Consider the following 27,385-nt stretch of genomic DNA (forward strand, 5'->3'; position numbering starts at 1 on the left):
CGCAACTACCTCGGCCCAAGTACATGGCACAAATCTCTGAGCTTATTGATTGATTGACTTCAGCGATATCTATGTGCCGTCACTGCTGCAGCAAGATAACGGAGAGTGAGGCAGTGTTGGAGGCTCAACTTTGGACTCGGGTATGGCAAGTGAAGAAAAGTTTGTTTTATTTGCGAACAGGGAAAAGTTTTCTGACAGGGGATAACCCCTGTAAACAAGAATAGCAAGGCTTTGTTCACATCAGTGTCCTTCTACAGCTCAGTGCGAGATCTGTCATTGACAATGAAAGCTATCCACCATGGTCTGACCCACGGTTACCTCTCAGGCAGATGAAAGAGGTCTGTGACCGATGTATCAATTTATTTTCTTCGGACTCACCTGTCGTGCATAGGCCATCTCTACATTATCGAGAGAACTGCGACCCGGAGCTCCAAGATCACCGATATAACTTGACTGCAGAAGGAGGAAAAGATGCAAAACATTAAAACCTAAATCATTGGTATGGTATTGAAAAGGAGAACATGAATCAAAGTTAAGCCCCACATGTCATACCTCTGCCTCCTGTGAGAAGCCCAAATCATCTTCCCCGGATGCAAGAAGTGTGTGGAGGATTCGCTGTTTCACTTGTTCCCACTCCACCAGCATCGACTCCCTGTGGTACTCTTCAGCCATAGCAAACGTCTGCAGAACAAACACATTCAGGACGAAAAATACTTGCAGACTGTGTGGACGCAAGGCTAAAACTCTTAGGGTTATATCAACCCGACCCACGGACAGCATGAATCAAAGTCCCAGGATAATGAAATCCCAAATGTAAAGGGTCCATGCAGCAGACAATATGATAAACCAACAAGAAAAGCATAGATCCAAATAGTAAAGTAGAAGACAAAGTGCGCTCAGCACTTCTATGTATAGCGCAAGCGATCGGATGATTGTAGCTTCAAGTCCCATATGGGGACAATTAAAAGTAATAGTGAAAAGTAAAAAAAAAAAAAAGTTTAAAAAAAAAAATAAAAATCACCCCCCAGAACGCGCTTCATATATTGCAAAGAATTTATGAAAATGCATCAAAACACATTTAGTTCTTTTTTTTCAAAGCTGGTGGAAGAAGAATCTGTGGCGATGCGGCACTCACCCTCCTCCTTGATTCATCAATAGCCGACAGCAGAGCATTATCCTTCTCATTTTTCAAAAAACCCTACAAATAAAAAAAAAAAAAAAAAAAAAAGACAAAGTCATGTTACAGAGAATTTATCACCTGTATTTCTTTTATTAACAAAAAACAGATTTGTTTTTAATGTTTTTTTTCTTGGATTACAGACTATTTTTCCTTGGCTGCTGTTTTATACTAGCAACATGCACCAAAGTAACCTGGAGATGTTCATTGACTTATTGGAAAGGGAGGAGGTGAGCTGTGATCATCACCTACTGTGATCAGTAAGATCCTGTGTTATTCATACAGAGTCTACGGCTCAAACTTCAGCGAGAGCAAAAGCTGTGAGTATGGTATCCTATCCAGATTCTCACGCTTTGTGACTAGCCATCATTGGGCGAATTTTCATCATCAGCATTCTTCCAGCACTATAGTTGCTAGAACTTCCTTCCCAGCATGCATTGCTCCTGTCACTGTCCAATGGCTTGTCTGTCCCAAATTGAAAGTCTGAAACTCGAGTCAAGTCCATGACAGATAGAAAAGTAGAAACAGAGACCTGCCCCAAGTTCTTGTAATCAGTATCTGCTGCCAGAAATGGATGACTCTTGACAACAGGCAGCAAGTTAGACAGAAAGGAGAGAACTAGCGGCTGACGCTTTGGAGGCTTTATCAAAGGAAAGACGACATCATTATTAAGTAAAGTGATTTGTATGAAGTTATCTATCCAATAAAAGCGCACATTAGTCCCTTTTTACGTGCTCACCTGTATATCCGTGTCCTTTACTGGCTCAAGAGGTTCAAATGTGGTGGCAGCGCTCAGACTCTCCAGCCTCTGCGATATGTGAGATATGTCCAGTCCTTTGGAACCCAACAACACAGACCTGGAGGGTGGACAATAAGGAACCTGTGTGAATACGGCCTTACATACTCCAACCAGAAGAGGGTCAGTGGTGCATGCACGTTATTGAAAATGTGTCCTTACGCTTTAACATTGGCTGACTCTTGAGAGGTGCGGGTCATGGTCCTGGAGCGGAGCCGTTCTCCTGCCTGCTGGATCTCCTGAAGGTTTCTTTCCACATGAGGCAATTCTGTTACTCCCTCGGTCTCGGCAGCCAACTGCTCTGCCTGCTGCAGCAGCTCTCCGAACCCCTCCACATCCATCTTGGGGGCTGTTGAATCAAAAGAAAAAGGTATCAGGGAAATATTTTTAAAAGTAAACACTTGAGAAATGTGTGCTTCACTCACCCTCCTCAGTTCCTGTGTCAAATCTCTACCGCTGCTCCTGCTATCCATTATTGTCTGTAGCTAAACAGTGAGCTCGGCGCCTCAGTTCAGGTTGATGGCACGCGCCGCTGAGCTCACCGATTGGCTGCAGTGCTGTTGACCTGACGTCAGCGTTGCAGACAATAACAGATACTGGGAGCAGTGACGGAGACTCAGAGCTGGACATGGGGAGTGAGTAAAGCACCTTTTGTTTTGTTTTTTAAGGCTAGGGCTACACGTGACTTTGGACATTACACAACCAGAGTGGCTAAAATTTGCTAGAGAGCAGTACAATACAAGTCAATGGGGTCACACTGCGAGAGGGAACAGCCACAAGCATTTCACAATAAGTCCAACAGAGTTAGATTTTTGGTGAATTGTTTGTCGTAGTTGCAATACCTTTGAGGTCCCAATGTGACCCCATCGCAGAGCAATGTGCCAGCGACAACTTAAACTGCAGTTGGTGGAGAGGGTTTTTTCCAAGTTTAGAAAACCCCTTTAAGTAACAATTTTCTGCAAAATTAAATGGATTGTTTAATGTAAAAATGTCTTCTCCCAATCTGGATCTTGTAGTTATACCGTGCCACAGCACAGCCGAATCTACGGCACTGAATGATACCGCCAAAAATAACCGCAAATCAATCTCCTCAACGACAAACCGCTGTCAGATCGCATGGGTTTCCTGTAAAGGGGTTTTTCTGGTGCCCCTCAATTGCACAGCTGAGCTTTGCTGATGACCCCACATAGATGCTGGCACAATCATTAGATATTGTGTACGTGTCCTGGTCTTTAGAATGAGACAAATGCACGATACCTGCCAGCGGCTCAGCGGGTAAATGGGGTTGTAACACTATCCGCACCAGAACAGTGGATAATCCCTTTAAAGTATGTAAATCGTCTTTGTTAAGGGTAATGTCCCACAAAATACATTATCTATCTAAATGATAGATAACGTTACAATCGCTTGGGGCCAAATTAAGTTCCCAATGACACAGCTTCATTCATTGGTGCGGGGCCAACAGCTCTGATATAGTCGCCAGCCGTACAACGTGGATGGAGCAGCGGCCATGTAAGACCCTCATCACTCAGAGGACTCGGACCCCTCCTACTTCCTATCCGGTTAAGAAGTGATTTGTGTATTTAGTAGGATCTACCCTCTTAAGCCATCTATATGGGCATGCAGGTCATAGGAAGCTGAATAAAATGATACCTTCATATCTGTGATCCCATGACTTATTCCTGAGAAATCTAGTGTTTCCTTATTGAGCTGTTAAGATCTATGAGGGGCGGGACATAGATCTCCAAGAGAATCTGCCTCCAAATATTATTAGAAATGAAAGGTGGAGTTACCAGTGTGAGACATTAATGACTGACAGTCTGCTCTCCTGATCTACATATTTCACACTGGTAACACTCCATTCAATTACAGTAAGGTCTGGAGGCAGATTCTATGGGAGATCTATATCCAGCCCATAGATCTTAACAGTTCATTTACATATTAAGAAAAATGTGGATTTCTTGTAAATAAGGACATCAGATCGCAGATATCAAGGTATCACATTTTAAATAAACTCTATACTTCCCTTTCTGGACCGGAGCCGCCCTTCTGTTCTCAGCCATGTGTCTCATAACCTAAACATTGTCATGTGACCACTGATCGGCTGCAGCCTGAGCCATAAAACAGCATTTCTTCCACTAGCAAATAGACGTGAAGGCTGCAGCCAATAAGTGGTCACATGACGACGTTTAAGTTAAGAGACACATAGTCAGCGCCGGTCCGAACAGTAATTATAATTAATGAGGTTTAATTTATATATTTCTGCCACTCTCTAGGCCATTGGTGAACAATCCCTCTAAGGTTACCATAGCTCCCATTAATTTTAATGAAGACAGCAGCAACCACCTAGAGCGGGAGAATGGGACATGTGGCCTCCTAGTTATAAGGCAGCCAATGAAGGGAGAAGCAGAGCAGCCAATCAGGTGGAGGCTTAGATTTCCAGACTGCCTCAAACCTACAAAACAAGCGCTGTGATTGGTTGGCAGACACATGATGCTGCCGGTACTGCGTTTCCCAGGGCACCGGCCTCGCCGCCACACCCCGCCTCTTCACCTCACGGATAGTCAGGTCCCCTTAATCTCCCCAAATACCAGGATTTCTAGCCCCCACAGCTGCCAGAGCCAGGCCCGCCGTGCCCGTACCTCTCCTGCTCCGTGCGCCTCCCGCTCTAAAGCCGCTGCTCTCTGATTGGGCCATGAGTCCGACCACAATGCATCGCGCTTCAAACAACTTTATTAACAATAGAAATGGTAAACAGCAAGGAAAAGACCGCGCTCCTTACACTACAGTTACGGTACGCGGAGACCGCGCTGTCGTCTTTTTATTAAGATTTATGAGTCGTAGTCCGGCTGTTCCGTAGTCACATGAGGCGGTTCTTCCGGTGACTGGTGGGCGGGGCTGGAAGCATTCCTTTCCTCCCACTATCCGGATATTGCTGTGGTACAATACGTCCATGTGTCTGAGAGAAGAGGCAGGCAGAGCATGGTATACTTACTGCGGTGTCACCACTGCCATTACCTGTGCTTTCTATGGTACCACAACTCCCAGCACAGCAGGCAACTATGTACATAATACATACCACTCTAGTATTCTCATATCTATATGTGTGGTAATAAAAGTCCCAGCATATACAGGTCCTTCTAAAAAAATTAGCATATAGTGTTAAATTTCATTATTTACCATAATGTAATGATTACAATTAAACTTTCATATATTATAGATTCATTATCCACCAACTGAAATTTGTCAGGTCTTTTATTGTTTTAATACTGATGATTTTGGCATACAACTCCTGATAACCCAAAAAACCTGTCTCAATAAATTAGCATATTTCACCCGTCCAATCAAATAAAAGTGTTTTTTAATAACAAACAAAAAAACCATCAAATAATAATGTTCAGTTATGCACTCAATACTTGGTCGGGAATCCTTTGGCAGAAATGACTGCTTCAATGCGGCGTGGCATGGAGGCAATCAGCCTGTGACACTGCTGAGATGTTATGGAGGCCCAGGATGCTTCAATAGCGGCCTTAAGCTCATCCAGAGTGTTGGGTCTTGCGTCTCTCAACTTTCTCTTCACAATATCCCACAGATTCTCTATGGGGTTCAGGTCAGGAGAGTTGGCAGGCCAATTGAGCACAGTAATACCATGGTCAGTAAACCATTTACCAGTGGTTTTGGCACTGTGAGCAGGTGCCAGGTCGTGCTGAAAAATGAAATCTTCATCTCCATAAAGCATTTCAGCCGATGGAAGCATGAAGTGCTCCAAAATCTCCTGATAGCTAGCTGCATTGACCCTGCCCTTGATGAAACACAGTGGACCAACACCAGCAGCTGACATGGCACCCCACACCATCACTGACTGTGGGTACTTGACACTGGACTTCAGGCATTTTGGCATTTCCTTCTCCCCAGTCTTCCTCCAGACTCTGGCACCTTGATTTCCGAATGACATGCAAAATTTGCTTTCATCAGAAAAAAGTACTTGGGACCACTTAGCAACAGTCCAGTGCTGCTTCTCTGTAGCCCAGGTCAGGCGCTTCTGCCGCTGTTTATGGTTCAAAAGTGGCTTTACCTGGGGAATGCGGCACCTGTAGCCCATTTCCTGCACACGCCTGTGCACGGTGGCTCTGGATGTTTCCACACCAGACTCAGTCCACTGCTTCCTCAGGTTCCCCAAGGTCTGGAATCGGTCCTTCTCCACAATCTTCCTCAGGGTCCGGTCACCTCTTCTCGTTGTACAGCGTTTTCTGCCACATTGTTTCCTTCCAACAGACTTACCATTGAGGTGCCTTGATACAGCACTCTGGGAACAGCCTATTTGTTGAGAAATTTCTTTCTGGGTCTTACCCTCTTGCTTGAGGGTGTCAATGATGGCCTTCTTGACATCTGTCAGGTCGCTAGTCTTACCCATGATGGGGGTTTTGAGTAATGAGCCAGGCAGGGAGTTTTTAAAAGCCTCAGATATCTTTTGCATGTGTTTAGAGTTAATTAGTTGATTCAGAAGATTAGGGTAATAGGTCGTTTAGAGAACCTTTTCTTGATATGCTAATTTATTGAGACAGGTTTTTTGGGTTATCAGGAGTTGTATGCCAAAATCATCAGTATTAAAACAATAAAAGACCTGACAAATTTCAGTTGGTGGATAATGAATCTATAATATATGAAAGTTTAATTGTAATCATTACATTATGGTAAATAATGAAATGTAACACTATATGCTAATTTTTTGAGAAGGACCTGTAATACTGTATTCTCACATCTATATGTGTGGTACTACAAGTCCCAGTATATAATACCACTGTATTCTCAGATCTATACGTGTGGTACTACAAGTCCCAGTATATAATACCACTGTATTCTCAGGTCTATATGTCTGGTACTACAAGTCCCAGCATATAAAACCAATCTGTTCTGAGATCCATGTGTGGTACTACAGGTCCCAGCATATCATACTTCTCAGCATCTATACAGTACTGTGCAAACGTTTTAGACAGGTGTGAAAAAATTGCTGCAAAGTAAGAAACTTTCATAAATAGAAATGTTAATAGTTTATTTTTTTATCAATGAACCAAATACAAAGTGAATGAAGAAAAGAGAAATCTGGATAAAATCAATATCTGGCGGCCGCTCTTTACCTTCATCACTTTTTCTCAGTTTTTGGAGGATCTCCTTCCTGATGATATTACATGATGGATGAATATCGGCCTGTATTTCTCAGCAATATGGACACCGAGAAATGAGCAACAGTGAGGACCGTAGATCCAGTGATCGGCCAACGGAACTTAGTGCAGCAGATGAAAGTCACATCATGCATCAAGATGGGAAGATGCCCAGCAGTGCCATCAGCTCAGAGCTGGCAGCAACCTAGAGGGACCCAACTACTCCCATGTAGAGCTTGAAGGCTTCTGGCCAGTAGTGGTCTTCATGGAAGAATCGTGGCCAAACCCAATAGGCAACTCAACTATGCATGAAAACATAGTGGCGGTGCAGTGAGTCCTGCATTGAGCAGGGGGTTGGACACGATGACCGTGGAGGTCCCTTCCAACTCTACCATTCTATGATTCTATACAGAAACTTGATGAAGCAGATGATGATGGTGATCGCTTTTCTCCTCAGGTCTTGGCTTCCACTGGTGTTGTTTTTGGAAATCCAGGTCTGATCACACATAATTGAGAGAAGATAAGCAGGAATGTATGAAACGTGATCGGTCTAGTCAAAATTCTTCTGAATTCCTCTAGGATGTTCATCCTACAACCCTGCGGTCAACTATATGGCCTTCTGTCCTTCCATGTGCAGGTAAGTGAAGGAGAAGTCACGGTTTGCTCATTTCACCTCGGTCTACTGCCCTCTGTTGTGCTCCTCTCTGAGATTTGCAGGTTGCCTGGTGTGGGTCAATGACATCATCTCCCAAATACTGTTTAAGGCCCACTAAGATACACACCTGTATCTTAGTATTAATACTTTAGTTTCCAGTGTTTGGTGTGCTCCAACTCTTTTCCTGCATGAGTACAGCTCAGCAGGTTAACCTTCGTTTTGCCATCCCTGCACTAAATCTTACTTCATTCCACTGTGCATGTACTTCTGGTACTAAGTCTCCTATATGTGCACTGGGGCGCGAGGGGGTTGGAGGAACCACCTCACTATGTGAGCCTACATAAGGTGAAGGAACAGTCACTTATTTCTGCCTGTCCATGTCCTGTAGGTGAAGGAGCAGCTGCTTCCTTCTGTCTGGTCTGTAAAGAGGAGCCCACTTCCTTCTGTCTCTACATGTCCAGAAAGATAAAGAAGCAGCTGCTTCCTTCTGTCTGTCCATGTACAGGTAGGTGAAGGAGCAGCCACTTCCTTCTGTCTGTCCATGGTCAGGTAGGTGAAGGAGCAGCTGCTTCCTTCCATCTGTCCATGTACAGGTAGGTGAAGGAGCAGCCGCTTCCTTCTGTCTGTCCATGTACAGGTAGGTGAAGGAGCAGCCGCTTCCTTCTGTCTGTCCATGTACAGGTAGGTGAAGGAGCAGCCGCTTCCTTCTATCTGTTCATGGCCAGGTAGGTGAAGGAGCAGCCACTTCCTTCTGTCTGTCCATGGTCAGGTAGGTGAAGGAGCAGCTGCTTCCTTCCATCTGTCCATGTACAGGTAGGTGAAGGAGCAGCCGCTTCCTTCTGTCTGTCCATGTACAGGTAGGTGAAGGAGCAGCCGCTTCCTTCTGTCTGTCCATGTACAGGTAGGTAAAGGGCTGGAGTGACGGAGGCTTTAGATCTACCATAGTCCTTCCACCTCATTTGCAAACTAATTACAAATACTGATTTCTCAGTAATGGAGGACAGGACTGACCATGTAAAGGTATTGAAGGACTTGTCTTTGGGGAATTACATGCATGTATGTAGTATGTAGTTTGAGGGGTGAAATTCTTCTGCCAGATTCCCTTTTACCAGATATGGTAAAGTGGCATCCGTCCTCCATAGACTATAATGGTATCATAAATAGTTGCTGTTAAATTAAATCCATATTAATCTGTGGGTAACGGAGACCACCGATGGGCACGGCCACTGTGTAATGTGTATGTGAGGGGCCACAAGCTTTATACACATATATTTTTTTTTTATATGATATCCATATATTTATTAAATCATTACAATTCACAATAATTGTATTATTAAATACATTAAATAAATACAATTGATTATATTATTATTATCCCAGATTCACAGTATTTGCAGGCCCTAGACCACCAGCAGACTGGTAGCTGGGTGGTCTTCTCTTAATCATCAGGTCGTCTGACAGACAATATATTATATATATACTGTACAGCCTATTATTCCCTAATAAAGAGGCACATTGGGTATCTTACTACCAGACATAGACATTGTGCAACATTTATTAGGATTCTAAGTGCTAAGCAACAAGATACATATAACTAAACAAGACATGATAAGGCGTAAGATGCAATATCATGACTGATAAAGAAGAAATAAAAAATGGTCACATTGTACTAAAGAAATCAAAGATTAGACCAATAGGGCAGGTGAATATATTAAATTTGAAGTATAATTTAAGTGCTTTTCGTTACTTATTGCTTTTGACATATTTTAGTTTCTGTTTATGTCTTTTGCCCATATATTATATACAAAGCGGATTTCAAAATTCTGGTTTGATTGGACGAGGCCGATGGACAGGGCTGGTCACATCTTCCTCCATCAGCGGCCTTATTCAGGTCTGTGCAGTCTGTAATGAAGGCTGGAGACCGTCAACTGGAGTAAGGAGTCTTATAAGCCAGGCAATGCATCCTGGCATGCAAATTATTGGAGGTAGGTAAGTAATGTCATGCATCAAGAAGCAAATGTTTCTTTACAAAAATTGTCATGAATGTTGTAGAATTTTTCAGATGTAGAATTTCTCTTTAAAGTGAAAATCGGTAATATGTGGATGATGTTAGGCCTCATTTATTTTTTTCGGAAGTATTGTTTTCATAGCAAAGACTTTATTTTGTAAACGTTAAAAGCATTATAAGCAAAAAAAAAAAAGAAAAACTGGACTGTGGTGACAGGTTTCTCCAAGAAACCATCTATGTTGCTGATTTTGTGGCCTGCCTTGCTGGCTTCCTGACTCTCCCATGATGGTAGATATTGGATTGGGTTAAATTTCAGCATGCATAATCCTTTTTTTCTTGTGGAAGGAAAGCCACTTATGGAGGCTTCTGTCTTCTCTCCTCACTGAGAATTCATGCACGCTCTTCTGAGTTTTGTGTGCACATGTACAGAGGCGTGCGGAGGGAAAAGTTGTCAGACAAACAAGGCTACAGCAGTCTAAAGTGTATGGCCACTTCACGAAGTCACAAAAATGGCTACAGCTGTCTAAGGTGTATGGCCACCTTATGGAGTCACAATCAAGGCTACAGCTGTCTAAGGTGTATGGTCACCTTATGGAGTCACAAACAAGACTACAGCTGTCTAAAGTGTATGGCCACCTTATGGAGTTACAAACAAGGCTACAGCTGTCTAGGGTGTATGGTCACCTTATGGAGTTACAAACAAGACTACAGCTGTCTAAAGTGTATGGTCACCTTATGGAGTTACAAACAAGGCTTCAGCTGTCTAGGGTGTATGGTCACCTTATGGAGTCACAAACAAGGCTACAGCTGTCTTAGATGTATGGCCACCTTGTGGAGTCACAAACAAGGCTACAGCTGTCTAACGTGTATGGTTACCTTATGGAGTCACGTTGGAGGAAACTTCATGATTCCTAAGAAATTTTGTAGAGTGGGGGGATGTGTAGTAAGCTATTTTCTAGCCCCATGGTAAATATTTTGAGGCATAATTTAGTGGGTGAAATTGTTCAGATGTGATAGGACAAAATACTGATGCCCTGATGAAAGGCTTCCTGAAGGTTGCATAAATTGAGAATAGGTCTCCAGCGGGTAAAAGAAAGTCTGCAGTTTTGCAACAGTTGGAGAGTCTTCTAGATTGAATCACAATGTCCTCTACGTCCTGTAAAAGTTTGTAAAGTCTAATATATCGGTCCCATATGTGTCCACCCCTTCAGGTTGTAGCTCAGTTATTGTCTGGGATAAAGATGCCATGCAGGTCCAGGTGAACATCCGCATTGACACTGGCACGTCCCACTTCTTTGAAGGTCTTGGCATCCAAAATAAGTAAGAACGAGGATTTCTTAGGATCAGAAGATACAATGGTAGACAATATAATTCCTGCAAATATAACATACAGGATCTAATTAGTACAGACAAGAGGAGGGGTTATCAAAATGAATGTAAATTAAAAGTGTAGGAGCTAGGAGGAACTATGAAATGATGTCAGCTAAGATAGTTCTGCCTCTCCGTGGATTCCTCTTCTCATTAGCTCATTTAGCTCTTAGCAGTTGTTGCGCCACCCTGCCCTGGTCCCTCTGCCTTGGAGGGAGGCACTGCAAATCTTTTTGCTCATCTCTAGAAACTTTGCATATTAATTTGGTTGTACGACTTCAAAAAATAAATGGACAAAAGCAGAGAATGTTGTAAAATAACAATGAAGCTATAATCACTGGCTCAGTCTTCTATCGCTACAGTTGATCTTTACTGAGACCCCAACCAATGGCCGGGATGGGGGACTCATGTCAGCTGTTCTCCCCTAGTTGAAAAAAATAGCTCCACGCTATTACAAGCACTGACAAAAGTATCAGATTGCTGGATGTCTTCATTGCAATAGACCAGTCGATCCTTTCAAATCTTCCTGGCCAGTGGAGAATGAGCATATGAGTCTCCCATTATGGTGATTGCTTGGGGTCCCATTGTCACGATTCTGCCTAGCAGGTTGTCTGGACACAGTGATTGACAGTTCTGCTGTCTAATCTAGGACAGGGGCATGCTGAGCTATCAGTATGGTGATGGACAGATCAACCGTCCAATCGGATGCTGGGGTTTGCTGAGCTGTCAGTGTCTTGAGTGACAGTTTAGCCGTCCAATCAGGACCAGAGCGTGTCAAGGCTTCATCCATGTGTTTCCTGTTTGGAGTAATTACCTGGCTATTTAGCCACCTCTCCGCTTTAGATTACTGCTAATTGTAGCATTGATCAAGAGGTGTGCCTTTGCTCTGTGCTCTTTGTCTTGTATTCTGATCTTTGTTACTGGACCTTGTGTTTGCCTAGCCCTTTTTTCGTGATCTGCTACCTTCTTGGAATTCTGACCCCGGACTCTGACCTCATTATGCCTTTGTCTCACCCCTCTGTTTCTGATGTACCCTCCTGGCTTTTCACCTCGGACCTCTTGAGGACCCAGCATTGTGTCTTGTCCGTAACTAGCGTCACATCGACACAGTTCTAACTATTTCACCGATCCAGTAAATAGGTAGAATTTATGAAAGTAAGTCAGTGACACTTACCATCATCCTCTTCCTTGCCATCAGGGTGTGGCACAAACAACGGCTCTGCAGGCCAACACATGTCATCGGTCCATGACAACATTTCCTTTGTCACTGTGTTAAATTTCACTATCTATGCAATAAAACAAAGAAAAAAAAGGAATTAACACATATAGTTTTAAGAATAAAAATAAAAACATGAAATCAAGACAAAGAATAGCAATAGCAGGGGAACCTCAGCACATGCGGGGGCCGAAGGCGCTTCGAGTACCAAAGGCGCTTTGTATAAACATGCTCTATACATGTCAGACACGAAGCCTGCAGTGACCCGTCATCTAAGGCAGCGGTTTCCAATCTTTCTTACTTTAGAGCCACATTTGACTCCAAGAGATGGGAGTGAGCTACAACCATGCCCCCTCCCTACAGTAATAGTGACAATATACAGCATAATTACATGCAAGGGTTCCCACTTCACCCTCATTTGGTATTATCAAATCAAGGACACTCTCCACATTATCACATCCAACTTAAAGATCCAGAACCATCGTCAGTACATGAATGCAGCACCAGAAACACTGTCCGTACATGATTACAGCACCAGAAACACCATCAATACATGAATGCCCCTCTTTAACAGTATCATCCTATCTCCAATGTAATATTTCCTCCTCTCACGCACCCTTCACAAGGATATGAAGCCCAATTATGAAAGAAATATCACATCCGCACCACCGTAATTAGTTAGACCCTTATGCCTCTAATTTCCATTTTGCAATAATACCGTATATTGCCTTTTCGTCAAAGGAATGGAGGTTCCACCTGGGTGCTGCTTTTAAAACAGTTCATATGAAAAACCAAACATAGAAAAAAGTAAAAGCGCACTCACCGGTGATGAACCATGCAATTTATTCAGACATATTTATGAGCTGCAGGGAGGTTAGTGAACACACACGGACACTGTGTTCACTAACCTCCCTGCAGCTAGCACTTCCTTGAAAAAGCGGCGTTTTTGAGCCGCGAAACACGTGTCGGGGCTGGTATCTTGGCGGGACCCCACTCCTCTATCTCCCCTCCTGTGCCTTGGTAAGTTATATTAGGCTGACCCATTATTTATTTATATATCGATCTTGTTGGTTACCGGTTTTCAGCTGAATACTACACCAGGAGATATTGTACTGTATGGAAGGGACCTTCTTTACTTCCTTTTCCCTCCCAGGATTTTTGTATATTATGGGGATCTTAGAGGGGTGGGTTTTCCCCTGTATATGTATATCATGGTAATTATGCTACACCTCTATATATTACTGTTGTTGGTTTTAATTTTTTGTATCAATAAAGTACTTTTCTATATATTATGCTCCGGTTTCTCCTATTTTTATAAATGGCAGATATCATGCAGATGTCATAAAAAATATTTATTTCCATGAAATAATGATTTCACGAAAATAATTGTGTGTTGTTTTTGCAGCAGCAGTTGCCATAAAGACACAATTTGACTGCATCTAAAAACAAATTCACTTTAAAATACAGACTCATGATTAAGTTCACACGTTCAGTATTTGGTCAGTATTTTACATCAGTATTTGTAAGCTAAAATCAGAAGTGGAAAAGTATAATAGAAACACTTCACCACTTCTGTATTTATCACCCACTCCTGGTATTGGCTTACAAATACTGATGGAAAATACTGACCGAATACTGAACGTGTGAACGTGGCCTCAGAATGCATTCAGTGCGCTGATTTTGCAATCTGCAGCCACAGGTACACACTACATTTATAATGTATGATGGTAAAAAGCTTTACCTTGGTTGGTATTGGGCGCCATTCAACATGTGAAGCGTAAACATATCTGTGCTTCTTGCCGTTGTAGTCGTAGTTAATTCTTGGTAATTCAATTCCTGGAAATGTAAAAAATAATTGCATAATTAATGAAACAGCAAAAATCGAGTGACTGTCCTTTAATTTAACATTATTGCTTGAGTGTCCGTGCACACAAGCAGATTTCAGCTCCATGTTAAGAGTCTTATACCTATTGCCAAATACTGGATCAGATCCTGACCTGTGAGATAAGGAAAGTCTTAGGGTACCGTCTCACAGTGGCACTTTTGTCGCTACAACGGTACGATCCGTGACGTTCCAGCGATATCCATACGATATCGCTGTGTCTGACACGCAGCAGCGATCAGGGACCCCGCTGAGAATCGTACGTCGTAGCAGATCGTTTGGGACTTTATTTCGTCGCTGGATCTCCCGCTGTCATCGCTGGATCGGTGTGTGTGACACCGATCCAGCGATGCGTTCGCTTGTAACCAGGGTAAACATCGGGTTACTAAGCGCAGGGCCGCGCTTAGTAACCCGATGTTTACCCTGGTTACCATCGTAAATGTAAAAAAAAAACGTACATACTCACATTCCGGTGTCCGTCAGGTCCCTAGCCGTCTGCTTCCCGCACTGACTGCCGGCCGGAAAGTAAAAGCAGAGCACAGCGGTGATGTCACCGCTGTGCTCTGCTTTCACTTTACGGCCGGCACTCAGTCAGTGCGGGAAGCAGACGGCGAGGGACCTGACGGACACCGGAATGTGAGTATGTAGTGTTGTTTTTCTTTACATTTACGATGGTAACCAGGGTAAACATCGGGTTACTAAGCGCGGCCCTGCGCTTAGTAACCCGATGTTTACCCTGGTTACCCGGGGACTTCGGCATCGTTGGTCGCTGGAGAGCTGTCTGTGTGTAACGGTACCCTTAGGCTTCTTTCACACTTCAGTTGTTTGGCGTCAGTCTGCTCCGACATAGTGACGGATCGACGGATCCGTCACAATTGTTGAGAAAACGGTTCTAACGGATCAGTTTTTTTGACGGATTCCTTACTTGGGGGTTGTCTGGGAAAAGTATCTACTTTTTGGAGCATGCACAATTGAAAAAGCGGATTGGGGCGACGGATCCGCCGAAATTATGATCGCGACGGATCCGTCGCCCATAGGTGGCCATTCTATGGAATGGCGGACGCGACGGATCCGTCGTGAACCGCCATTTCGGCGCAGACAAAAAACGTTATAATGTCCGTCAATGTCTAGATGACGTCCGCCAAATCTCAACGGATCCGTCGGATGGAACGGACGACCATCCGCCACAATCCGTCGCTAATGCATGTCTATGGGAAAATAGCAGATCCGCCAAAAAAAGGCGCATCTGCTATTTGACAAAAATGGCGGTTTCAAACTGACGCCAAAAGACTGAAGTGTGAAAGAAGCCTTAGACCAAGCTGATTATCTAATTATTGCCTAGATAGACAATAAGAAAGTTAAGATCTCCTAATAGCCCTGCTGATTTCATCAGGAGATCACTGATGCCTTAGGGCTCGTGCACACGACCGTAAAAATCGGATGAGTGCTGTCCATCGTTTTGATGGATAGCACTCATCCCCACGTTATTCTATGGGGCCGTGCACATGTCCGATTATTTTTCCTTGGTCCGAGAAAAAAAAAAAAATGACGCGACATGCACTAGTTTCATCTGATTCCGATCGCTCTCAGCCATTCATATCTTTATATCCATTGAAAAAAATGAAATTGGACTGACCGAATAGAGAAGATGGAACAAAAAATGTTCTTCTCCACATCCGAGAATATCGGATCACATTCTGATCAGACTTTGATCAGGGTGCGATTAGCGCAATCAGACTGATTTTCTCGGATGAGAGAACCATTCTTCACCTTAGGGGGCCCCATACACAATAGTTGGCTGAATATTGGTTAGCCTGATAGTTTTGGCCGGCAGCGATCTCTCCTACCGGGGCTTAGAGAAGAGACAACGTAACTATCTGACATACCTTCACAAAAAATCTCGGGCTGGCAGCGTATCTCGCCATTTTTGTCTTTCATCGCTGTTGCTGTCGTCGTAGGAATCTTTACTAGGTTAACTCCCACTTCAGCTTTCTATGAAACGATAATACATACATTAAATGTACATTAAGGGGCTATTCTCATCCTCATAAATGGGGATTGTTGGACAGTGCGTGCAGGCACAAGCAATTTTTGCAATGCACTGCTTATTGCAATTTTTAGCTAATCCCCCATATCTTGGATTGCTTGTTAAAACGTTAATGCCAACTATCACAAATTGGAATGTCCCGGTTTTGGAAACAATCCTGGCAAATATGAAGACTTGGGGTGTATTTATATGAGACGTGATTTTTTTTTTTTTTTTAGATTGATGTTTTTAACTCAAACCCTTTACAATCCCCCCCCCACACAACCTACCTGTACATCACAGTCAGGGTGCACATGTATGGAGCAAGCTCAGGATCTGAGCCTGCACCGTACCCAACATCTGCAATCAGAGATGGCCTCAATTGCTGTTGACAGCGGCATTTAAAAACCGCTATCATTGGTGTTCTCATGCATCCCTTCGATCCCCACACAACCTATCCCTATGGGAACTAAAGGGCAGGCAAAAAAAAAATCAAAAAGAAATTGTTTTAAAACAATAGAAAAAAAATTATAAAAGTATAAAAATGAGAAAAAAATGGTCAAAAAAATTGATTGATTTTTTTTTTTTAAACTTGAGATTGGTAGCTTCATAATTGCACTGATCTGGAGAATCAAGTTTCTAAGATATTTTTACTGCACATTGAATGAAGGCTGTAAAGAAAAAAACTGAAAAATAATGGTGGAATTACAGTTTTGTCATAATTTTACCCCATATAGAATTTTTTCTTTCCTTCTATTTAGCACGTGATATGGTAAATTGCCATTCAAAATTACAACTCATCCCACAAAAAAAAACAGGTATGTCGATGGAAGGGGAGGAAAAAATGAGTGTTAAACCGAAAAATTGGCCAGTCCTGAAGGAGTTACGCAAACAGTCAGTGAAAAGCGAAAAGTTTGAGGATTCCGGTGATTTTCATGGACCCATAGACTTCAATGTGCAGCACTGACTTGACCAAAATCAGACATTTTCTTTGTTTTTTATTTTATTTAGCAGACGCTCAGTCCTTCCCGCCAAGAAACACGGATGTATAAACAGTCCCATAGACTAGAATAGGTATGTATTTTTTTCTGTAAAAAAACATGGGCGTCTGAATGTTTTCAAAATGGAAGCTGGGCTCTGATTGGTTGCTATGGGCAACAAAGACTTTTTCCTTTAGGCAGCTCTGATAAATGAGGCCTAATGTGCCAGATGAGGCCTAATATGCCAGATTATAGTGACTGAGTAGCAGCTGTTGACACTAATCTGCCGTAGTGAGCGACAAGACTTGTGTTATAATAATTATATATATATATATAATATATAATAGATTTGTGTTTTCTGTGAGACCTGTATACACTGACCTTGTCATACTGTAGGGGGACCACAAACCGCGTGTAGGTTGGGGCCGAGGTTACTCTGGTCTCCTGAGAGAGGTCTCTCCTTAAATTGGCCATGTAAAACATTTCATATAAACTATTGTCCTTGTAAGCAATAATATCAAACACAACATGGCCGTCTTCTTCATATGCATTAATGTGATGGTAACACACCAATGCGTCACTGTAAAACTTCTCCGCAACGGGCTTCTTGGTCCTTTTATCCACTATGTGGAACCACGTCTAAAAAAGCATTGAACAAGAAAGCAATATTTATGACATGTGTGAACATAGCCTTAGAAACGCTACAAGATGTAGTATGTATGTGCAAAATATGGGAGTACATGCAACAGAAATGGCCGATATGAAGGCGGGGAGACAGGCCAGATTCCTTATAGGCAGTATGGATGTACGAGTATGGATTTCATGGTCCAGATTCATGGCCAGTCTGGCGGCGGCAAATGAGGCTGTACGTTCTGTATGTCCGGGAATTATGAACCGAAATAATCTGACCGAAAATGGATTTCCCAGCCATCAGAGTATTGTCATTTAGAGAAATGTCCTTTTTACTGTATAAAATTGGAGCCATCGATGATATCACACAATGTAATTTGGATTATTGGGATTGCAGCTGCTGCTGATATCCTATTAGGGGTGCGTAAAATTGTATGTGTGCGTGTTGTTGCATGCAACCCCCTTAGTGTAAGGCTGCGTTCAAACCTCCGTTTGACACGTCATAGTATTGTCCAACTTATCAGACTCATAGAGTGGAATGGATATATTCAAACATCTGTTAAAAACATGGATGTGAGAGTGAGATCTGTGTGACTCCGAGCAGGTCCTAATCTGATCCGATTTTGTGGATCAGACTTGTGATGTAAAAAAATGCTATTAGCCTGCAGATATGGGGTTAATCTTCAGGTTAATAATGTTCTGAAGCCGCTTGGCGCCCGTACTGAGAGCCCCTGTAAATAGTGAGCGATGATTGAAACCACACCCCAACACTGACTGACAGCCAGCTCAGCATTAGAGCCGGCTGTTAGTCAATGTTGGGGCATGGTTACAGCCGCCGCTGACTATGCACTGAGCAGTGACTGAAGCCTCACGGGTCCAACTCTATGACTATAAGCCCAAGCTTGCAGGTGGAATAAAGTTAATTTCCTCCTGGCAGCGGGGCTCTCAGTGTGGCGGTCATAAAGTGTCAGAAATGGCAGCGTTCTGTTAGTGGCTCTGCAAATCGCATCACGCACACCCATACAAGTGTAAAACATCTCTAGACCCATATGATGGAGTTACGAAAAAAGCAAAAAAAAAGGGTTAACAGCTGTAATAAAATAGTGAAAACACAGGGGCAAATCAGCCATATTTGGCCGATCATACCATACACATCGTGCACATGACAGGCGTTTGCAAATTATTTACAATATGCTAATAAATTTATATATTTTTTTATTTTCTGATAAGCAGAATTCTAAGTAGATCTTTCGTATTGGGAGAACGTACCTTCTCATCACTGTGGAAGCTGATGCATGAAGCCCAGTTAACTCCACGAAAATATGCAGTTGCCAATTTTAGGATTTCCAGCTTTAAAGGCATCTCTATTAAGATGACGTAATTTTCTGTCATTCCAAAACTGTGGTAGTAACTCGGGCTTAAAAGGTGATGTGCAGGAATGGAGCACAGAACCTCAGCACTTTTCAGCGGCGACTTCGTCTTATCATTATCTGGGAAATGATTATCTTATATTGACATACAGCATGATGAGGGCAGAAAAATTCATTATATTAACGATGTTTTGGAGTTTCTGAAAAAACCCTAAAAAACTGCACTATATGGACCCTGTCTGGGTCCAGCGCTGAGTCTATGCCGCTGATCCCGGTGTTTGTTGTTGTCTGCAGCACTGACATCCCTGTGACAGCGCTGCAGCCAATCAGTAAGTTCAGCGGCTCGTGCCGTCAACTCAGCCAATGTCAATGAGGTCTTTGCATGCAGAGCTGTCAAAGTGATGTCCGCGCTGCAGAAACTAATAAACACTGGGAGCAGCGGTTGAGACTTAGTGCTGGACCTGAGGAGGCTTAAAAGGGTTATCTATGACTGTTTACGTGTTTTACTCACGGGCCTAAGACCTAACTACCTGCTTATTGCCCTAGGCCCAGATCTCTGCCGCCAGTGAGCAGTGACAGACCGCTTCTGCCGGCGATTCAACGGATTCTGCTGACATCACGTCGACAGAGCGAAGGCTCCTTTTCCACTCTGCTCTGTTGACGGGGCGTGACTGTCGACATCATGCTGATTGATAGCTGGCTCCCCACTGCCTAACTGCAGGAAGCCACCAGTCAAGCAGCATGATGTCAACAGTCACGCAAAGTCGACAGAGCAGAGTGGAAGAGGAAGACATGCTCAACCAAGAATCTGCAAAAACCCTAGTCCATGCCCTCATCATCTCTCGCCTTGACTACTGCAACCTCCTGCTCTGTGGCCTCCCCTCTAACACTCTCGCACCCCTCCAATCTATTCTAAACTCTGCTGCCCGACTAATCCACCTGTCCCCCGCTATTCCCCGGCCTCTCCCCTCTGTCAATCCCTTCACTGGCTCCCCATTTCCCAGAGACTCCACTACAAAACCCTAACCATGACGTACAAAGCCATCCACAACCTGTCTCCTCCATACATCTGTGACCTCGTCTCCCGGTACTTACCTACACGCAACCTCCGATCCTCACAAGATCTCCTTCTCTACTCCCCTCTTATCTCCTCCTCCCACAATCGTATACAAGATTTCTCTCGCGTATCACCTCTACTCTGGAACCCTCTACCACAACATATCAGACTCTCGCCTACTATCGAAACCTTCAAAAGAGCCTGAAGACCCACCTCTTCCGACAAGCCTACAACCTGCAGTAACCACCGATCGACCAGACCGCTGCACGACCAGCTCTATCCTCACCTACTGTATTCTCACCCATCCCTTGTAGATTGTGAGCCCTCGCGGGCAGGGTCCTCACTCCTCCTGTACCAGTTATGACTTGTATTGTTTAAGATTATTGTACTTGTTTTTATTATGTATACCCCTCACATGTAAAGCGCCATGGAATAAATGGCGCTATAACAATAAATAATAATAATAATGTTGACGTTGAGCAGCTGAATTGCCGGTCAGTGACTGATCTGAGCCGGGGCCGAATAGAACAGCTACATAGGTGCCTCTAATAGCAACTGCCAGCCTATTCGTTTTTAGGCCCATAGTAAAAAACAAAGTTGTGGACAACTCCTTTTAAAGGGGTTTCCTATTTTTTAATAAATAAAGTTATGCAATTTTTGTAAAATATCCCTTGCAATTTAATCTTAACAGTTTTCAAGATTTAGGTATCACTTAAAATACCAAACTGTGGATAAAGATCCGTTTGTATGAGGCCTTCGAATAAGTCGGAACGTTATATGACTTCAGCTCAAGTAATATTTATTTTTCTGTCTTACCTGCCGTTGTTTTTGATGGAACTTTAAAAATCATGTACTTTGTTTTCCCTTTGTCACCAATAGACGTCCCCATATTTAACGTGTTCCCTTCATTGTCATAGTGGGGGTGAGAAGTTGCTAAATTGATTGTCAAATACTTCAAATAATCCACCTGTAAAAAAAAAAAAGCCAAGAATGTATATAGGATTATAGCCTGTTTATTACGGCCACAATAGGGAACTGGTAACTGCATTAGGAAATAAAAATGTATATACAATTTTGGGCAATGTTATTGACGCCCCTACACCATATAAAATATTTCCTGAAATAAAGTGTTTAGGGATACAGACTTAGGCCCTATTCACATTGCATTAAGACGAACCCCTGATGGGGCCATAGATGGCAATTATATATATATATATATATATATCTTTTTTTTAACTCACTAATTTCTGAGGTCCGTAACATTTTTAGTAGAACAGTATTGCAGTATATAGTGAAATCGCTGTCTCCTGTGGATCACAACCTATGGCTGAGCTTCACAGGAGTACCAAGATGGCAGTAATGGGGGGCCTTCACCCCGGCTGCCAATGTAGATCATCAGTGCCCCGCGATCTTGTCTTGGGTGGCCGATGGGAGTCGGGGCGTGCAATTTTGGCACTTGCTTTCTTTAGCTGCCATTGGCATTTCAATTTTTAACAGCAGCGATCGGAGCTCAGCTCCGGCTGCTGCTGTGAGACACATATGCTGACAATACCCTGACTCCTGAGCCCCTCTACACACCTATACGTAATTTTGGGTTACAATGTGAAGAGGTGAACAGCTCGGACTGTGGCCCACAGGAAAACAGTAGAATCCTCCAGTGGGCCCCATTTGCTGGAGTAACTTCGTGAATATTGGGAATGAATCAGATGATGCTAAAATGTGTGCCCATAACAGAAAACTTGTGCAAAGAGATTCACTTTCTTTTAGTAATAAGTTTGTCCTTATTGATATGTAGGAGAGCAAAAGTCCTACCTTTTCTAGTGTGTCCAGTGACTCAGGATCAATCTTTCTGATAAAGTTTGTTTCCGAGGAAGCATAATAATCATCACCAAACTTTATAATGTTAATTAGGCAGTTATCAGTGAACTCGGGTACTACATGTGACAGGTAAGTGAATGCCCTGTAATAAAGGTATAACACATTCAAAATAAAGGCTTTACACTACCCGAATCATGCCAACATTTATAAAACCAATTACAGCTATAAAAAATAATTGGTCATGTGCCTGTAGTGTAGAGGTGTGATGTTTGCACCCACAGAGACCATGGACGCCTCTGGCAAGGAAAATATTATTTTTACATGTTAGTGGTTACCAAGCTTTCGATTTTCTGTTGTGGGAGTGTCTCTCCCTGTAATTCAGGCTGGATATGAGGTCTTTATATAGCCAGAGTGTATATGTCACGGGTGTGACACAGTCATCCTAGATCCGGCTGTAAAAGGTCATTGCGATTAGCTTTACAAGTACCTTCTTGATTTTTGCATCTTTGTGATGGAGCGATATCTTTCACCCTCTAGGACCCGAACAGTTGTCTCCAGTACCTCCTGCTGCTAATTAGCACACCTTTGCTGAAGGTTTAAATACATTCAGTCTCTACAGCAGGGTGCTGGTGTTAGTTCAATTTCCCTCTGTCTGGTTGGAAGTACTTAGTAAATATAGGAAAACTGACTGAACAGCAATCTAAGTCTGAACTGGTGCATAACCAAAAAAGGACTTACATAGCAAATAGATCAATGGCTGCACTCAATTTTACTGTACTAAAGCAAGGAAATGTGTGATACATGAAATGTGAATAGCATAATGGCTTGTGAAATCTATGAAAAAACACATGAGATGCTTAGCACAAGATTTGGCCAAAAATTGTGAGCCCATTCACCAAACGTCCGACCTTCCTATAAATGCAGGCTTTACCATGTTATTAGCCAGAGGTAAGTGTTCACACTAGGCAGACAGGTCAGGTACCCATCCGATTTGAGATTACCTTGATGTTTGGTGGATGGGCTCACATTTTTTGGCCAAATTTGTGGTATCTCAGTGGTCTTCTCAAGCTAAGTGTATCCCCTCATTTGTTCAACCTCTTTGTCTTTTGTTGTAGTCGGGACTGACTAGCGCAGACCCCATCCCCTCCCTAGCCAGGGCCTATTGCTAGGATCAGGCTTCCTGCTCGGCGATAGGTGCGAAACCTATTTAAGGACGTTTAGGGCAGACAGAGTGTTGTTAGATCTGCCTAGGGGTCTCCACCACCCCCTTCCCTAGTGTTTGGGCTAGCCTTCCCTCTCCCCGTTGTTGTGCACTTTGCTTCTCCCTCACCCAATGTGACGGTATATGTATTCACTGGCTTTCATGTATCAGCACAAGTCATGTCTATGGTCTTGATATGCTCTTTTCACTGTATATCAGTAAACAACCCCCTTCCTCTCTGTGCTGCTTTCTTTAAGGCCATGTTCACATGCTCAGTATTTGGTCAGTATTTTACATCAGTATTTGTAAGCCAAAAAGTTTTCGGAAGAAAATTTACATCTTTTTTATATTTGCATTTAGAAAGCGGAAAAAAAAACAATTAAAAGAATTCTGTGCAAAGGTGTCCAGATCCCTTAACAGCACAGCTCATGTTCATAATGTATTTTGTTTAATCCTTGTCTACCCTGATATATAGTAGCTCTCATTCCACCCGACAACAGGTAATGGACTGTTTTACAACAGTCTGCCATCTGCTTTTCATAGTTTGTTTCAAAGGGAATCTATCACAACTTTTTTGCCACTTAACTTAAAGTAGAGACAGAGACCCTGATTCCAGCTATGTCACTTACTGGGCTGCTTGCTTCAGTTTTTCTAAATGCACAATTTTATCAGCTGGAAGTTATTACTAGAGGACTAATGAGCCAGCTGCCATGTAGTCCTCAATATTCATAAGCTTTGTATAACCTCGCCCCCACCACTGATTGGCAGCTTTTTGCCTATGCATAGTGTACACAGAAAGCAGCCAATCAGTGGCGTGGGCGGGGTTATACAGAGCTCAGCCATTCAGAGAACTGCGGAAAAAAACTGATTTTATCAAAACTACAGCAAGCAGCCCAGTAAGTGATACATCGCTGGAATCAGGGTCTTTGTCTCTACATCATGCTGCTCTCAAGTGGGTTAACAAAAACATTGTGACAGTTCTCTTTAAGGTTGTACAGGCAGCTGTTGGGAATTTGAAAAATAAGTGTTAAAACATAAGCTACTATATTCCTACTAAAGACGACATCAGACTGAAACTTACTTGGAGAAGATGTTTTTGCAGGGGTCCGGATAAGCCATTGTGCCGAATTCTGACACGACTATTCTGTTGGCCTCTATATTGGAATTATAGGTGTCGCTGCGGAGGAATTTACTTCTGTAGTACACTTCGCCTGGCAATTAACAAAGAACATCTCGTAAAAGGAAGAACTAAGAACCTGGATTCACTCTGGTATATAGTCTTATGGTGCCCCATTGTTCAAATAATGCCAGAACTGGGTACGTGACATTTCTGCACCCAAATAGCTTACTGGCTTTAAAAAAAAAATATGCTGCTTAAAAAACTAATCAAAAACTCATTGTGAAAACATAGCCTCAACATCCACATCTAGTCTGCATGCAACACATGAGGATATTTGCTGCAAATTTTGTAATGTGTATGTTACACTGAAAGTGCAGACACGGTAAAATAAATTCTGTTTTAAATAGCTGATTAATAGATGTGCGTATGTAAGGCCTCACGGGACACATGGACACCTCGGCACATCAACCACAGAACTGTACAGCAAATATCAGCATTTTTTTAGTGGTCATTAAAATCTAACTTATAGAAATAGAAGATTTTTTAGCCCAACCCTTTACTATACAGATGTATAGACAAAATTACAACCTCACCACCAGTGTCGGACTGGGCTGGCAAGGGCCCACCTGTAACATTGACTTGGAAGCCCCACTGTGCAGCTTCATGTAAATATCCCATTACCCTCTTCCACAAATTTGCTTCTATATAATAATAAACTTGTTCCTTGAATGAATGATTTGTACATAGCGAATTAATGTATGGGCAATCTACTGCTCATGTTGGGGGTAAGTGGCTTACTCCTGCACGGGGGCCCACCAGAGGATTCTCCTGTTCTGTCGTGTAGGACAGACTAAGTCCAACACAAAGGGATAAGGGAAGGGGAACCAAACACTAGGGAAGGAGGGAGTGGAGACCCCTAAAACGATCTAACGTCTACCTCTCTGTCCTATCGTCCCTATATTGGGTCCGCACCTATCGCCGAGCAGGATACCTAATCCCTGCCTGATTCTTGCAATAATCTCTGCACCCGGGAGGACAGGATGAGCGCTAGTCAATGCTCACTGCCGCTAAAGACAACTGGGATAAACAAACGAAACAAGGGAACACTTAGCTTGAGAATACTCAGAAACATGGACATCCTCCAAACACCAGAAAGGAGGCTAGCAGACTGCTACAGCTTGAAGCCTCAACAGAGAAATGCAATTAGAAATTTCACTCTCGTTTGCAAGCAAGAAGTATATCAACACTCAGGTCGAGGTGTGGCCATTAGCACTGGGGGAGATGGCCACTTGTCTGCAAAGCAAACTACTGAGACCTTCTGCAGACTGATCCAATGGTCTGCAGCCTCTGACACATCCGTGACACACAACTAGGAAACCAAAAAACCTCACCCTAAACTTGTCATATACTGACCCTTAGGTCAGTGAGACCTCTTCCCCTTCTCATATTCTCTATAGGTCGAGGTCAATGCCTTCCCTTTTCTATGAGAAAGGAGAAGATACAGTAGCCACAAGCTGACTTTCCCAATCTTCAGCACTTTAGAGAATCACACATCTTTACTCCATTCATAGTCCAGATTGTGGCTTGGTCATGTTGGGGAAATTTTGCCCGGACCATAATTTTGTGTATGGGGCTATCGCCACTTTTCCCTGACCGATTCCTACCCGATTTCCTTGCCCTATCATTTAGACAGGTCATCAGTGAGTCTTCATCTTCTCATACCAACACTCTTCATGGGAAACAGTGGACATTTTCTGATTTTCCAGTTTTGGATTCTGGATATTGTACTTACCATTTTTAAACGTGAAGCTGTGCAATAGCGAGAGACCATCAAACCAGTGGTTATATGACATTTCCCCAATGGCGTGCTTTCCAGGACCATTGCGTAGCAGAGTTCCCTTCAGCCACTTTGGTATACACCCTGCGCCAAAGAAAGGAAGGAAATGGCCTTTATTACGGAACAGCACAACCGGTCGCACTGGAGCAATCTGCAAGTTCTTCCTCTGCCGTTAAAACATATCACTGATTGGAAAAATCTGATTAAAACACATACCTTGGACGTTACTGGACTTTCCTAAAATCTTAGACATCATTCCTCACTGATGAGTGTTCAGGAGATTTATTGGTTTGTTGTTGGGCAGATTTGCAATCTTTTAGGGTACAATTATTATGAATGAGCATTCCTGGGAAGTGTAGGGGCGCAGTCGGATGGCCATATAAAATGAACCTAGATCGGAACGCAGTGCACGGACTGGCTGGCAGCTCTCCCCACCCGAGTGTGACAGCTGCATAGAAATACATGAAGCTTCCACCCTCAGGACAGAAGAGCCGCCGACCAGTCCTTGCACTGCATTCCGATCTCGGACCAATTTATCATTCCTCGTTCTCGGCAGCACACCGTGCTGGGTAAACAGGGCATGTGCTGCCGAGAACAATGGCAAACAGTGGCAGAATAGCAGCTATTTAACGCTACGGATTGGCAGGTTTAAACCCCGCCTAGAAATTCAAGGGAAAGTAATAGTTTGACAAAAAGCATGGGACGTGGTATATTTGGTCCCAGAGGTCCTGGCATTGACATGAACTATTGTAAATCATTCCTCTCATGCCTCTCCAGAAAATCAGAGAAATCAGATGCTCAACAAGGATAACCAAAAGTGGATAATTCCTTTAAGTATGATAGCACGTCACTTCTAATCTGAGTGAAACACTAGTAGTTGGTTTTTATGGAAGTTATGCGTTGTCTTATTTCTTTGATATCAAATCAATTAGCACATTAATCCAGTTGAACAGATAACCTATTGGTCCAAGATCAAAACCATCCTTATGTTACCTTTAAATGGGTTATTTAAGGCTAGAAAAAATCTTGGCTGCTTGTTTTCCCAGAACTTATTACTTATGTACATGTGCAGTGTCCAGTAT

At 43.0% G+C, this 27,385-nt stretch overlaps 2 protein-coding genes across 5 annotated transcripts in view; both read right to left on the reverse strand.

The window, feature by feature from the left end:
* The window catches only part of NUP93 (nucleoporin 93), a 35,384-nt gene extending 30,529 nt beyond the window's left edge, over nt 1-4,855 (reverse strand). The window contains exons 1-6 of one of the 3 annotated variants that reach the window (XM_077288327.1): nt 4,756-4,855; nt 2,136-2,322; nt 1,917-2,034; nt 1,136-1,198; nt 553-681; nt 379-453 (exon numbers count right to left, since the gene is read on the reverse strand). In XM_077288327.1, the coding sequence (XP_077144442.1) occupies nt 379-453; nt 553-681; nt 1,136-1,198; nt 1,917-2,034; nt 2,136-2,314 (564 nt within the window). In that variant the 5' untranslated portion in view covers nt 2,315-2,322; nt 4,756-4,855. The other 2 variants (XM_077288325.1, XM_077288326.1) reach the window with 2 other exon arrangements.
* Nucleotides 4,856-9,061: 4,206 nt separating this feature from the next.
* The window catches only part of BCO1 (beta-carotene oxygenase 1), a 37,112-nt gene continuing 18,788 nt past the window's right edge, over nt 9,062-27,385 (reverse strand). For both annotated transcript variants that reach the window (XM_077288328.1, XM_077288329.1), the window contains exons 2-11: nt 26,259-26,387; nt 24,428-24,557; nt 22,140-22,287; nt 21,144-21,294; nt 19,170-19,390; nt 17,652-17,909; nt 16,151-16,256; nt 14,124-14,218; nt 12,341-12,452; nt 9,062-11,172 (exon numbers count right to left, since the gene is read on the reverse strand). In XM_077288328.1, the coding sequence (XP_077144443.1) occupies nt 11,018-11,172; nt 12,341-12,452; nt 14,124-14,218; nt 16,151-16,256; nt 17,652-17,909; nt 19,170-19,390; nt 21,144-21,294; nt 22,140-22,287; nt 24,428-24,557; nt 26,259-26,387 (1,505 nt within the window). In that variant the 3' untranslated portion in view covers nt 9,062-11,017. The remainder of the gene's footprint in view (nt 11,173-12,340; nt 12,453-14,123; nt 14,219-16,150; nt 16,257-17,651; nt 17,910-19,169; nt 19,391-21,143; nt 21,295-22,139; nt 22,288-24,427; nt 24,558-26,258; nt 26,388-27,385) is intronic.

The sequence above is a fragment of the Ranitomeya variabilis genome, chromosome 2 (genome assembly GCF_051348905.1).
Source record: "Ranitomeya variabilis isolate aRanVar5 chromosome 2, aRanVar5.hap1, whole genome shotgun sequence".
Taxonomy (NCBI): Eukaryota; Metazoa; Chordata; class Amphibia; order Anura; family Dendrobatidae; genus Ranitomeya; species Ranitomeya variabilis.